We start from the raw sequence: 14,161 nt of genomic DNA, 5'->3' as shown, positions 1-14,161 counted from the left end.
TTTTAATGAATTTTTTTAAAAGAAGGTATGTGTCTATGCTTTTGTTTCCCTTCTCTGTGCACTCCTCCCCCCCAGAGAGAACACTTTGAATAGCCTGGGGCTTGAAAGCCATGGGCCATGGGATGGGGCAGAGTTACGGTGTGATGCTGGCAGAGAAGCTGGAGCTGAAATACAGTGGGGAGGGGGACCCAGGTGATGGTCACCCCCACTTCCACCAGGACTGACCCTGGAACTCTCCTGCAAGGCGGAGGAATTGCAGGTGAGGGGAGACAGGTCTGTTCCCTCTTCCTCCCCATTCAGCAACAAACCAAATTCCTAGTGTGGCCGCCAGCCTCCAAGACAGGCCCCCAAATCCACCTCCTGCCACCCACACCCTTGTGCATTTCCTCCTTCAAAGACCAGGGCTGATCTGTGAAAATGGTGGTGAGCAACTCCCAAAGCTGTCCTAAAAAGGCATTTGGGCTTCAGCCTTGCTCGAGCTGTCTCACAGGGGCTCAGATCACCTTGTGCAGGGAGCTGGGTGTTTACACACCCTTCCCACCCAGCTGGCAGCTGCTGGCAGCCAGTCCTCGGTTTGAAGAGGAGACTCAGGGAAGTGAGTGCTGCCTGACATCTGTGTCACTGGGGGGGGGGGGGGGGGTGCAGACCGGTCAGCCAAGAACCCAGAACTGCAGAGCATTCTCCACAGCTGGAGTTAGGCAAGGCTGACCCCTGACCCCATGCCTTCTCAGGGCAGCCGAGTCTATGCAGAGAAAAGTGAGGACAGCCCAACCTCTGAATTTGACTCCCAGGCCCATACCCGCTCATTATGTTCCTATGTCCAGCACAAAGACCTGGAAGACATGGGCACTGAAAGGTATTCAGGGAGAGAATCGTGTTCTTTGCCATCCTCTGAGCCAGATTCTGCCTGTGCTGACTCAACTGAACAGCAGCCTCCAAGGCTGGGGTTACTGTGGGCACAGAGTTCCAGTTTCCAGGCTCTCGACCTCACGTGGAAAGGTGCTGTCTTGGGTAGTAGACGGTCATCAGCTGTGACTAGTTGGCTATCAGCTGATACCAGTTAACCATTAGCCACTGATACAGCTGCCGTGGCTGAGCTAGCAAGCTCAGATTGCAGTTAGCAGGTTGGGTCAGTTGGCAGAAAAGCGGACAGCAGGTTGCGGATCATGTGGCTCCTGCTTCCTGTGTCTCGAACCCAGCCGTCACCGAGACTATAGTGGTATGAACCCCCCATCCATGGCTCCTTTTTGGCCTCGCCATGTCCTGCGTTCTTGTGCGGGGAGTGGGAGCAGAGACCCCGCATGACAACCCACATGACAGTCACCATTCCCATTTTATAGGTTAGAAAACAGGTACAGAGAAGCTGAGCATCTTATCCTAGGTCACACAGATGGTGAGGGCAGAGCTGAATTAAACCCACTGTTGTCTAATCTGAAGTCCATATGCTTCGCACCATGATGTGACGGGCCAGCCGCCACAAGTCGATAGGTTCCCGAATGGGGGAGTGGGAATGAATAAAAGACACTCTCACATATGATGGCGATCGCGGACTTCAGTGATCCTGAAGACACTAAGTTTATTTTACTGCACCCATATAAGCAGTTTGAGCACGTGCAAGTATGTATTAACATAACAAATGTAAATTCTTTAGCTTTCACATAGAGGATACAAAATTCACCGAAACTCACAAGTAATTATCTTATCAATTGCCCTGATAGGCATCAGCCTTCTGTGTCTGGGAACTGGCCGCTCCCACCAAATTCCTCAGCAGCTTACAAGCTCAAGCTCCCCTCAGGTGCAGGCAGAGACAATTGCCTCAGGGGGAGGAAACAGGTAGCATAAACCGAGCCATTCTGCAAAGCTCAGAGTTTCCTGTAACCATGGCTCCCCACATCTCCCCCTTTTTTATTTTATATGAACAAAATCCATCCAGTCAGGATGGTGAGGTGACGGCGCCTGTCTTAGGCATCCCAGGACGCCTGCCTCAACTTACCCGTCATTGGTACTCATATTTTATCATACAAGCCCTGTCTTAGGTGTTGAAGCGGCTCCCAAGTATTTGCCCGTCGTTGACTAACCCGTCCCTCATAAATGCACAGGGGTGAGAGTCTTAAGACTTGCCTTAAGCTCAAGCTGATGGATGTCAGCTCGTAAGTCTAACATCCTGCTGATGAAACATCTAATGAGGATGGGGAGTAGGCACAGAACCAAACAGACACAGAAGCCCAATAAACCGCTTTGGCCTACTCAAAGCATACTCAATTTCTTTAAAAACCTGCAAACTTCTTTCAGCATACCAAGGTCCAGAAATATTAACAGGAAGCATAACAAAAGATGGTTGTTTAAGTATCATAACATGAGTTCCTAATGGTACCCAAGAAATACAATTTGCTAAAGAACAATTACTACAGGATACACTAAATTGATTTCCTATAAAGTGTACATTAACATTTCCAATCAACAGTGCATAAGGAGAAGGAACACAAGCAGATATATTAACAGTCTTAGCAACAGTAGTCCAATCTCTAGTCCCATCTTTCAAGACACTCACATGACTGCAGGGAGTGCCTGATTTACAGAACTCAACTATTTGAACAACTTCACCTATTACTCCCATAAGTCTCCATAATGAATTTTGCTGATATTGTGTATCAGAAGTCCAAAATCCAGAAATCAGTTCTCGGGCCCATCCTGACTGGTTACTTCTTGACCAGTTAATGATGTATCTGCCTGTTCCAGGAATGTCATAACGAACAGGATCATTGCCAGGACAGTCTCTCCATGGGACAGTCTCAATATTTAATTTCAATCTTTTATTGCAAGATGGATGTGATGGAGGGATGGGCAGATTTATTCTGCGTCCTCCTGACCAATCACCTAGCATATTAAGACGAACAGTCCATCCAACTAAAGAGTCATTAATGTGCATAGTGACAGGAGAACTACGCAAGCACCCAGATGTTGACCTATTATTTGCAATACAAATAGGCAAACCTGTTCCTATACCATTATAAGAGAAATTCTTCTCTAGTTGTTGTTTTATGTGTCCATCAGAGGGCAATCCTAAGGCCTGAGTATCATTAACATAGACTGGAATCTCAGGACCGTCCCACACAGTGAGGTGGAGGATTGGTGGATCAGGTACATAGGCCCAATACGTCTGGTCAGGTTCTGCTTGGCAAAGCATCAGTAGCATCATCAATGGGCTGAGGGTCCACATGTCGCACCAATCTTTCTGGCAGCCACCGAGGGCCTTCTGCATCCTGTGGAAAAACACATACATGTCCTCGTCCCCATATGAGGACTGGATCTGGGCCTTGCCAAGAGCCCGTAAGTGGGTCATTCCATTTGACCAAAGCCTGAGGGGCAGTGGAAGGATGCCAAAAGCGCTCTGCAGCACTCTTGCCATGGGTACAAATTCCCTCTGACATCAAAAAAGGTTAGCAACATCCTTGCAACAAGTTCGCGAACTTGTCAGTCCTCGTATGTTTCATGAATACCCTCAACCATGTCAGACAAAGAGGGATGTTGACAGTGACTGAAGGAGAAAAACAGGGACAGAATATATGGAGAATGTGGGGTGTGGGGTGCTGAGCTGCTGCCAGTCAGGACAGCCCTCTGGACCTGAGAGTGGCCCCAGCCTTGGACTAGACACTTTATGCCAGGGCAGAGGTAAGGGACTGTGCCCCAACCCACCACACAGGTCCAGCTACTACAGCTGAGCAGGGGGGAGGCTGTGCCAGCAAAGCTGCCCGAGGAGCCTGGTGTTCAGCTCCCCCGCAAATGCTGCACCAGGAGTGGAAGCCCCAAGGCCCCTTCAGCCCCAGCGCCCAGGCCAGAGCCTGGGATCCCACCACAGCCTGCCTCCCCAGCTCTACCTGGGGCTGCAGTCTAGCCCCTGCAGGCCTCACCATGGCCTTTCCATACCCAGGCTTTCGGGTCTCAGACCTGGGTTCCTTTGGACTGGTCCTCCTGGGCTGCCTCTCTTACATGCAAAATAAATCTTTGGTTTGCACCCCACTGCCCCAGATGTAGTCACCTATAGAGACTGTCTAATCACACTGTGAGTTGAAAAAACGGCCCTGGGGAAAGTCGGGAGCCAGGAGGGGTGGGTGGCCTAAGGCAGCATAGGTAAGAGCCAGGCTAGAAGGCAGTTAATTCAGGTGTGCCAAACCCTGTGCTGGGTTTCACCTCCAGGACTCCACATTCCAGCGGGCAGCTTCCAGGGCACCGATGACTGCACCTGGGTAAGAGCCCTGGGTCTTACACGTTGGCTCAGAAGCCTTTGGCATGAAGAGCTTATCCTGACCTCCACTCAGGTGTTATTCCCACGTTTCACACTAGATGGCACCAGAGAATAACTTTTCCTGGTGACCTGCACATGGTGTTATTCCAAGACGCACACGAGATGGCAGCAGAAAGCGTGTCCCTGCCCACCGGCCTTAAAAAGTGTGAATCCGGCCCCTGGGACTGAGCTCACTGTGAGATAAACCCAGTTCCAGGTCCTTCACACACCTCATGTCACCCACTGCTCCCATTTTCAAGATAAGGCAGAGATGATTACTGTCTCCATTTCACAGGCATTTAACCAGAAGACTGATTTTAACACAGTTCAGAGTCCAGAACCGAGGCTGAAATTGCCCAACGTAGACCAGTAGAGCTTGCACACACGGGGTCCTGGACAAACAGAGTGATCCAAACAGTCCTGGCAGCGTTGGGTGGAATCTTGGTCATTCTATATGAAGAAAATCTGCATATAAGATAATGGTGCAGTGTGCCATGCACTCACCTAAGATGGTTTAGGGGTGGGACCAGGGCAGGCAGCTGGGGATGGGGACAGGTGGGGAGGGAGGTGGCGGCCTATCCCTCACAGAAGGACAAGCACTGCCAGATCCCTGTGACGGCTCCCCCACAGCTATGCGATGCCTCTCCTCGGGCCTTTTAAAATCTCTTCTTCCTCAGCCCAGAGTAAGGCTCTGCTTCTCCCCATCTTCCCTTCCTCTGAGGTCACAACTGACAGGAGCTTCCTGGCTGCTCACAATGGAGTCTGGGGTGACACTTTCCTTATGGAGGGTGCCTGAGCCTCAGACAGGCGCAGAGCTGGCTTCTGTCTCCTCCAAGTACGAGCTGTGTGACTTCAGACAAAGACATGGAAAGTCCGTCTCCTCACCTGTCAGGTGGGGTAACCGCTCCATCTCAGGTGGCTGTGAGGTCAGTGAGATGATGCAGGTGAGCTCCTGCCCCACACGTGATGGGCCCTCACCCCCTCCCTCTTCCCTTCTCAGTCCTTTCTCTACCTCCAAGGGCTGGAAGGATCAAGCGTTTAGCAGAGTCTCCTTGTGGCAGAATGAGCTCTCCTGTTGGTGTCCACACAGCCACAGTCCCCTGAGTGCTGACTCTAGCATCTGTGCCAGCTTCATCCTCAGGGCAGCGCTCACCACAGCCCCTCCCTGGTCTTCACAAACCTGCTCATCTCCAAATTCAAGGCCCTGTGTCAGCTCAGGCCAGAGCGCCTCTCACCACTCTTCTCACTGGTCTCCCTGCTTCCCGTCCCTCTCTCGTCCAGTGCAACCTGCACACTGTGACCGGGTAGATCTTTCTAACTAAGTTAGGGATCTAATCTTGTCTCTTCCTGTGCCTACAACCACCAACAGCTTCACTTGAGCTAGAGAGTAAAGTCTCTATCATCAGCACAGTGTTGAGACTTTATCAGGCCTCATGTTCTTCTCCTGGTCTCATTTCCTATCATAACACCCCAATTCACTCACCAGGTACCCCAGCTGTCAGCATTAACCTGTCTGGTTGGATGACCAGTGTGGGCTTTATCAGAGGTGCCAGCACTGAGACTGAGCCCGAATGTGGGAACGTGAATAAAATACAGACTTGAGTCAATAATTGTGCATCATAATTTGTTCATTAATTGTAACACTTCTGTAAAAACCTAGAAAGAGGAGAAATTAAAAAGTCAAATAAGATAAACTTATTACATCGAAATGAATGATTTCCTAGTGAAAATACACATTCATAAAATGGACCCTAAAATACAAACAGATCAATTAGCCATTCAGGACCTCTTCTTTCTGCTGGTTCTCCTCTTGTTGTTCTGGGATTCCTTCTCCTGGGACAAACAAGGAGTGTCAGCACAGTGATGAGACTTTATCAAGCTTAATCTCAGGCAGCAGCTCCTCTGCACCACGGAGCCGATGTGCTGGAGCTGGACCAGGACAAGGACGACCTGGAGGTGTTCTCAAAGTGCCCCCATCCCTAGCAACTTCTTTTCAGGGGCAGCCAGCCTGAAACTCTGGTAGAGAAAACCAGAGTCTAGAGAAATGGTTCTTGATTTAGTGTTGTTGGTTGTGGATTTGAGACTGGATGCACCCTGCTTACAAGTGTTGTACAACTACATGTGTCGGACACTTAGAAAAAGGTGAGAAACACTTTTATAGAACCACATAGATTAAGTCCCCAGCATTGAGGTAGCCCAACCATCACATCTTCTCAGCTAAGGCCTCATATGTAAGTGAGGAGAGACAAGCCACTTCTGCTGTCCTGTCTGACTTATTGACGCAATAAACCAGTGAGCATAATAAAATATAAAAACAATAAAATTAGTTTATATCACTAAAAAAAGAATATACGGTTATGAAAGCAACTATGGTGTACCATTGAGGGGTAGTGAGAATCGTCCACACTGCATGCAAGCAAAAAGTATTTTAGTGTCTCTAGAAAATTTAAAAAGAAGAAGAAAAAAAATGAAAACATGGCATGCTTTAATTATCACCACACTCTGGCAATTTTCAACAACGTCAATGATAAAATATGCCTCTCCAGAAAAAATGTTTTCTTGTTCTAAGGTCTAAACAATTGAAGATACTCTTAAATTTTATTAATATACATATTAAGTATTGCATTCGACATAGGAATAAACTTAGAGAACTCCCAGTTATACCAACAACACCTGATACACACAGACTCAGCTGCAGGAGTTCCTTTGGAAAGTAAGTTCATAATGGTTTAGAATTATTGAAGCTTTCTTTGGGTGCAGTTTCCAAATCACCTGGTATAGCGTATCCTTGTTTAAACCATAGTTCAAAATAAATAATGACAGTGGAGTGGGTGTTTGTACTTTTGGAGCAGGGCTCAGCATGCCTTATTAGTTTCCTATTGGTCCTGTAACAAATTACCACAAACTTAGTGGCTTAAGACAACACCCATTATTATCTCACAGTCCTGTGGGTCAGGAGTCCAGATACAGTTTCATTGGGTCCCCTGCTCAGTGTCCTGATTAGGCCAGACACACTCAGGATAATCTCCCTTTGGATTAAGTAAAAAACGAATGGTCAGTAACTTAAACACAAAAATAAAATCCCCTCATGTTCACAAGTCTTACCCATACCAACAGGAGGGAATTATACAGAGTGTATAACAGAAGTAGACAGCTTGGCAACCATCTTAAGAATTCTGTCCACTATTTCCACTTAAAGCTCCAGCATTCCGTGTTCTCATTCCCCTCCCTTTCCCCCGTTTTCAGTCCTTGGACAGATGCCTCTTGTTTTAAAGCAGTCTGAATTTAAATAGTATGTTTCTTATTCTCTGTAAAATCAATCAGAGGGAAGTAATTAAGTCAGTTTTCTTCCTGGTAGGCAACCTAGAAAAGGAGAGGAGAGGCACAATTGTATGCAGCCAGTAATCTTTATTCTTCCTCTGTTCCTCAGGCAATGTATATAGATACATGTTTGTGGATATTTAACACTATATGAAAACTAGAGAAAGTTAATACAGTAAAGGAAGCTCTTAATTTAAAAATGTCTGCCTACTATGAAGTATTTAACACTCTCCTTTTTAAAAACATATTTTTATAAAATGAAAACTGTAACAAACATTTTAAATATTTTTAAGAATTGGCCAGAGAATTCATGGAGAAAGCGACTTGCTTTGCGCACAATTGTTGCTATTAGCTGTGTGCATCTCTAGTTCTGCTCTTACCTCAGGACAACTCATCAATTAAGTTTAATTTTTATTTTTCTCCTATGTCCACTGGGGAAAAAGCCTCATTTCCTCCCTCCTCTGCTCTGGTAAATCCTTGCATGATCATGCTGTGGTTAGACTTTTAAAAGTATTTACTGTATGCACTACAAATATTGTGGCTTCCTCTAACAAGTTTTAGTGATCAAGGTCAGTTTATATATGTGGACACACAGACACCTTTATACACATCGGAACATAACTGAAACATGCCCTCTTTAAAGTCATGAGGTGACAAGGACACTCCCATTCATATAAAATCAACTGGTGTATTTTTGGAGTCTGACAAAATAGCATTTAAAAACATCTTCGTTTTGTGTTAACGTATAAATGCACGCTATGGTCCATAGCAGTATAAACGGGAAGCCAGTCTACCAGGCTTTCTCTTTAATTACTAAAGTCAGGCCAGGAAGGGGGCTTCCACCTCTCCAGTAAGGACAGTAAGCATAGTGAGAGGCTAGGTTTGATGTGATCACCAGTTTCTCTGCCAGTGAGTTACTGTGCTAGCTACTGTGCCTACAGACTGTTATTTCCCAACAAGAACAATATTGTGACCTCAGAAAATACATGAATCCGTGACTATAGAATTAAAATTTGCTTTCTTAAATGGAATCTTTGTTTTGTTTTTAATTATTGGCTAGCTCAGCCCCAAATGGTGATTCATCCCCACGGAAGCACAAATGAGACAGAGAAGGCAGGAATTTGGCCCAAAGTTACAAAGTTACATTTTAAGAAAGAAAGGCATTCAGTAGAGGCAGTTTTACAAATATCAGTGACTTCCTGCTAAGATTAAAAGCTTATATTCTCAATAAGCCAAGTACCTAGTCCCAGGAAAACTTTTCCCCGACTAGAAGAGTTTTAGTGCTCTGTAAAAGTAAAAAATAATCAAGTAAGCAATGCAAAACCCATGTTTTTCAATTATCTATGGCATGGCCTGTGGTAATATCAACTTGAATCCAGAGAATGCAAACACCTCCCTGTACCCTACTTGCCGATCTTCCATCCATGCATTCTGGTTAAACTACTCATGTAAGTAAATTTATTCCTTCTTCCCTGAAAGGGCACAGTGGTTAGCAATGAAAGGTCCAAGTCAAAAAGGAGGAAAAAACAGATTCAATGAACATAAAAAGTCCATAAACCAGAAAAACATTCATTGCATAACTTACTTATTGGTTGATAACTGCATAAAAGCCCTGAGTCTTTAAGTATTTTCCTTAAAACAACCCCCCCTTCCATTTAAATGTATAAAAACATATTCACAATCACTGCTAGTTATATGCTAGGCAATATTTAAGAGAGAAAATTCATACCTCTTTAGCTGATACTGATTTGAGCTCTTCTGGGTCCAATACATCTATCCTGAGTTTCTCAAAATTTTTCCGAAATTCAGAATAGATTTGGTCATCCACTTTGGTGAGTTTCAGGAACTGGGGGTCAACTGATGAAATCAGCTGCCAGACAATAAGACAATACACATACACTAGTCTCTAATTTATACTTCTATTCCCCCTTCCCCAGAAAACCCTTATGGCTCTCAAGGCCTAAGAGTTCATTAGGAAGTACAGACAGACAGCCTAGGTTCTGCATGAAATCATGACATAGTTTTAAAAGGCCATACATACAGTCCCTTCCACCAATTCAAAGACTTTGGGCCCTAGTACTGCCTGGCTATTGCCCTCTGTGAATTGTCCATTCAGCTGACAAACATTTCTTAAGTGCCTACTATGGGCCAGGCGCCCTTTTGTCAGTTAGCAACAGACCTCTGGGAAAAGAAGCACAAGTCCTCATTGACAAAACAAAATTCACTTCCACCCCCATTCTCTGCGGGTAAGATCTTACAGTAATAAAAACTATCCCCAAAACACAACTGTTTAACTTGCTGAGAACAGTGATTCACAGAGAATCATACAGTACAATTACATGTTTAATTCTGCTTAATAAGGAAGACAGACAACGCACCTTGTAGTAGACCTCGGCATGCTGCATTGCTCGCATGGCCCAAGCCATCTCAATATCAGGCTGCAAAGGAGTAAAGAATGCCGGGTCAGAAATCCCCCAGTCCTGGGCTACAGAACAAATTAAGGAAGTCTGTTGATGCTCAAGAGGACTATCAAACTTAGTGTTACTGTCAAAGGATAAAACTGGACTAATGGCTTTGAACAATAAAATAATTTTGTGGACCTTACAACAAAAGAAGGTACCTACACAGTCTGATAAACAGAATGAACCATTGGCTGTCTTCTCCCAGAAGTCAGTGAAAGTGTGAGAGACTAAACAAAACTGTAGATAAATGTCCTTCTCAAGACTGAGTTAAATCATTGTAAAACTGAAATAAGAAACTCGCATACACAACTGAATTATTGAAAACAAAGTAAGATAATGGAAAAGAAACTAATATTCACTTTTAAGAGTGTAGCATGTCATAATCATTATTCGTATTTATCTGATAGCCAGTTCCACACCCTGTAACACTTAGAAATGAGTATCATGAAGCAGGCTAATTTATAAATAAGAGTTACCAAGCACCCACCACCTATTGCATTAAAATCTCCCACTTGAGCTGGAGGGATCTATTTGATTGACCTTCGAAGAAGCCATTTGCATTTTTACCTTCATACCCTTTGCTTGACTGCCAATTCATGTCCTTTGTCCACTTACACTTTGAGGATGCAGTTAGATCCACTATCTACTGTCTGGGTTCTTAGGGATTTCTTCTTCAGCTAAACTACCTTGTACTTTATGCCCTTATCCACTCGTCTAGCATACATCACATTTTTGAGTGTTACTACTATTCCCATGCCCCTCTGTCTTGGATCTCAAAACATCACGTGCTTTCCGCTTAAGAATCTAAACGAGACACACTGTAAGCCAGTGCAACTTTATTGCATTATGGAATCACTGGGGGAACCTTTAAAAATACGCATTTCTGACTGTCACCGCCCCTCCCCCGATATTCTGATTTAATTGGTACGTATTGCGCAATGGGTATCGGGATATTTAATAGATGCCTTAATTCTAAGATTCTAAGGTGCAAAGTTTGGGAACTACTTCCTCTGGCATTAGTCCCGTGTTTGTGGACCAAAAAGATGAGAACTGAAAGGCGCGGTTTACGGCGGACAGGGAGAGACGTTACAGAAGACATCAGGGCAGGAGGTTACAATTTCGCGGCAGGCCCTGCAGACATTCCCGATTAGGTGGGTGAATGGAAACGGTGGGTGAGTCACACTCACATCGTTGCCATAGGACTCGGCTGGGAGAGAAAGAGCATGTGCCACTGACACCAGTTCCCCGGAAACCTGGGAAAGAAAAAACAGGAGAGGAAGGGAGAGTTCAAGGCTAGACCTGCTCGACTCCCCCATTCACCCGACCCCAGAGCAGCGTCTCACCGGCTCATCCGTTCCACTAGTCGCCTCCATGTTGCAGCGAACAAAGCGCGGCCCCACTTCCCGGAAGTGACTTTACGTCAGCTCCTTCCGTCGTTGGTTGGAAAGGGAGGTCCTGGCAAGAGCGGCTCTCGTCCTCCTGCGCCTGCGCGCACCCGCCCATCCCGGGAGGCTGTAGTTCCCCGGCCCCGCCTTACCCGCCCTGCGCAGACTCCGGCTGCTGGAGGGCTCTGAGGTGGTTAAATGCTCAGTGATATCAGTGGCGATGATGGGGAAAAACCTGAGTTTTTCACGTCCCCGCTGCACTGAGTGCCCTGAAGAGAATCGAATTCACACTCCATTTACATATGCGGGCACATACACACTCTCACACAGCTGTTGCTATGACTTTGGAGGACGGGGCTTCAGGAGACCACGCTATGGGCTCTCAGTTGCAAAACGACTTCTTTGGCACCTCCACTAGCTGCTTCGTGGGCTCCCTACTCAAGCTATTGTCGTTTTCATTTTTCTACCGTCTTGCTCAGGTCCCTCTGGACTACTCAGGACCTTCTTCCTGGCTCAGAGAAATTGTGGCCGCTTGATGGCAGCATGGCTCCACAAATGTACGCAACTCCACTCCTCGTTCCCGCCCTTCTGTTTCGAAAAAAACTCTCCTCAGACTCCAAACACAAATTACTTCTCAGCTGAGGCCCGTCTGTTTTAGGAGGCCTTGTAGCTCTCATTTCTTTCGTTAAATGTCTTTGATTTCTAGCCTGCTTGTAAACTTTCTCGCATATGACTTTGTTTTTTTTGGCCATTCTGCCAAGTCTCCTGTATGGCTTATTGTAACTTCCTTGTTTTGTTCATTAAATGAATCTCAGGATGCTGAGTGTATACAATGTTGAGAACTTACAAAATAAAATTAATACGGTAACTATCACCCCCACTCCACTGCCCAATAATCATCACTAGTATACTTCTGTATTGCCTGTATAACTGGTAGCATTTTTATGTAGTATTTTTCCTATTCATTAAAAGCTGTTCACAAACAACATTTGAAAGAGTTTAATCCTACTCTGCATCAAGATCGTACTGTGTAGACTATGTGGACAGAAAAGGGATTCTACGGAAAGTAACATCATGGGGGATCTGATTATAAATTCCTAACTGGGCAGGTCATGGTGGGCAGTCACACCTCAGGACTGTAACTTCTTTACATATCTTGGCATTCAGCAAACCCTGTCCATTGTTTCTGTGCATCTACATTAAAACAACTTTGAAATAAGCCATAACCACCCTCAAGAGAGCACATAATTTTAACAATCCCCACCTTGTATTCTCCTACCTTCACTTAATCTTCCTTAAATTTCTTCCTTAATTTCAAATTCATAAAATAAGCTACAAAACTTATTCTCCTGAGCATTTGAAATCTTGCTCCCAGGCATATGTCATTAGTTTGGTTCAAACAAACTCTTACAAAAGTTCTCTATAGGTTTGGACATTTCTTACATCAACAGGATTTATCATACTATTGACAAGATCAAGTATTTGAATTTATTCTTGGAATTATTCTATCCAAGGTCTCTAGCTGATTTTTAAAAAAATGTTTCTATTAATTGAGGTATAGTTGACATATGTTACATTAATTTCAGGTGTACAACATCATGATTCGATATTTATGTACATTGCAAAATGATCACCGCAATAAATCTAGTTAACGTTGTGGGGGAGGAATATACTTTACCCTCCAGGTTCTTCTGGCTGGCCTAATAATTAAATAGGCATGAGACAGATTAGCAAGAGAAAATAACCCCATTTAAGGCACACATTCAGTATGGGAACCCTGCACACAGGAGAAAGTCAGAGACCCCACAGGCAGGAGAGCTAGGGAGATAGAAAGGGAACTGGGCAGAGAAGACATCTAGAGTTAGGGATGGAGTAAGGTGCCCTGGGGGCTTCAAAGAGCCATTGCAGAGTGATAAGAGCAGAGCAGATGGTTAGTGACTATCAGGTTGCCCTGCCCTATAGGTGGGTCAAACACAGATGATGGCTGATCGCTTATTATGGCTCAGGCCCCTAATTCATGTTATTCTGGATAGTTAAAGGGAGGGCCAGGAGTTTATCCTCAACCTGAGGATAAAATTGCCCTTAGCTCAAAACAATCCACATACAGAGGCAGGTCTTGGGGTGACTTGTTCTGAACCCCCACAGTTCCCTCCTTTGAAAGTTCCCTGCAATTTTCAAACTCCAGAAGCTGGGCTAATAGACCTTTTATCATTAAACCATTCTCAGCCTTGACAGGAGGTTAGTTCAGTTAAAGTTGTGTCTCACTTCAGAAGGTGGTGATGCTCCCAAAGTTAAGCCTGGTGCAAATGAACAGGCATTTAATAGCAGGCATATCGCTATGGAAACGAAGTAAAACAAAGGTTAATGACCGGAGCAGACTATAATCCCAGTTTCTGGATTCTGAAGGAAGGCAGTAGAGAAGATTCCTAGATGTATGTCTTGAAGTATCTTCAGATGGAGTGGAGGCAGGCAGTGGGAGTCTGACATATTCTCCTGGTGTGTGGTTGGAATGTCTGTGGTGAGATTGTCCATAGACGAGCTGCTGCGGTGATTTCTCTGAGGTCAACATCAAGTTGTCCCATGGTCGCTTGCATGGCCTTGGAAAAGGACAGTTTTAGTTCTCAGTGATTCCAAGTCAAAAGATGGGAAAACAAAAATGTTAGTTTGGAGGGTTGCAGACATATATTTAAGAAAAGTATAAAAATTCA

The 14,161-nt window shown here is 45.1% G+C and overlaps 1 protein-coding gene across 1 annotated transcript; it reads right to left on the bottom strand.

The window, feature by feature from the left end:
* Positions 1-8,415: 8,415 nt before the first annotated feature.
* On the bottom strand, positions 8,416-11,557 carry PBDC1 (polysaccharide biosynthesis domain containing 1). The gene is made up of 4 exons (XM_074323596.1): positions 11,412-11,557; positions 11,256-11,321; positions 9,985-10,044; positions 8,416-9,476 (listed from the first exon to the last, which is right to left on the bottom strand). Exons 1-4 carry the CDS (start codon positions 11,439-11,441, stop codon positions 9,330-9,332), a joined length of 303 nt encoding a protein of 100 aa, XP_074179697.1. The 5' UTR covers positions 11,442-11,557; the 3' UTR covers positions 8,416-9,329.
* Between the last annotated feature and the right edge of the window lie 2,604 nt (positions 11,558-14,161).

This window comes from Rhinolophus sinicus, chromosome X (assembly GCF_036562045.2).
Source record: "Rhinolophus sinicus isolate RSC01 chromosome X, ASM3656204v1, whole genome shotgun sequence".
In the NCBI taxonomy this organism is placed as follows: Eukaryota; Metazoa; Chordata; class Mammalia; order Chiroptera; family Rhinolophidae; genus Rhinolophus; species Rhinolophus sinicus.
This window is presented reverse-complemented; position numbering and strand designations above follow the sequence as displayed.

Excerpts from the sequence above, each read along its gene's own strand:
- PBDC1 (XM_074323596.1), bottom strand. The coding sequence starts at position 11,441 with ATGGAGGCGACTAGTGGAACGGATGAGCCG. Across the intron at positions 11,322-11,411 it reads CTAGTGGAACGGATGAGCCG|GTTTCCGGGGAACTGGTGTC; the intron begins GTGAGACGCTGC and ends TTTCTTTCCCAG. Across the intron at positions 9,477-9,984 it reads ATGCCGAGGTCTACTACAAG|CTGATTTCATCAGTTGACCC; the intron begins GTGCGTTGTCTG and ends ATTGTCTGGCAG.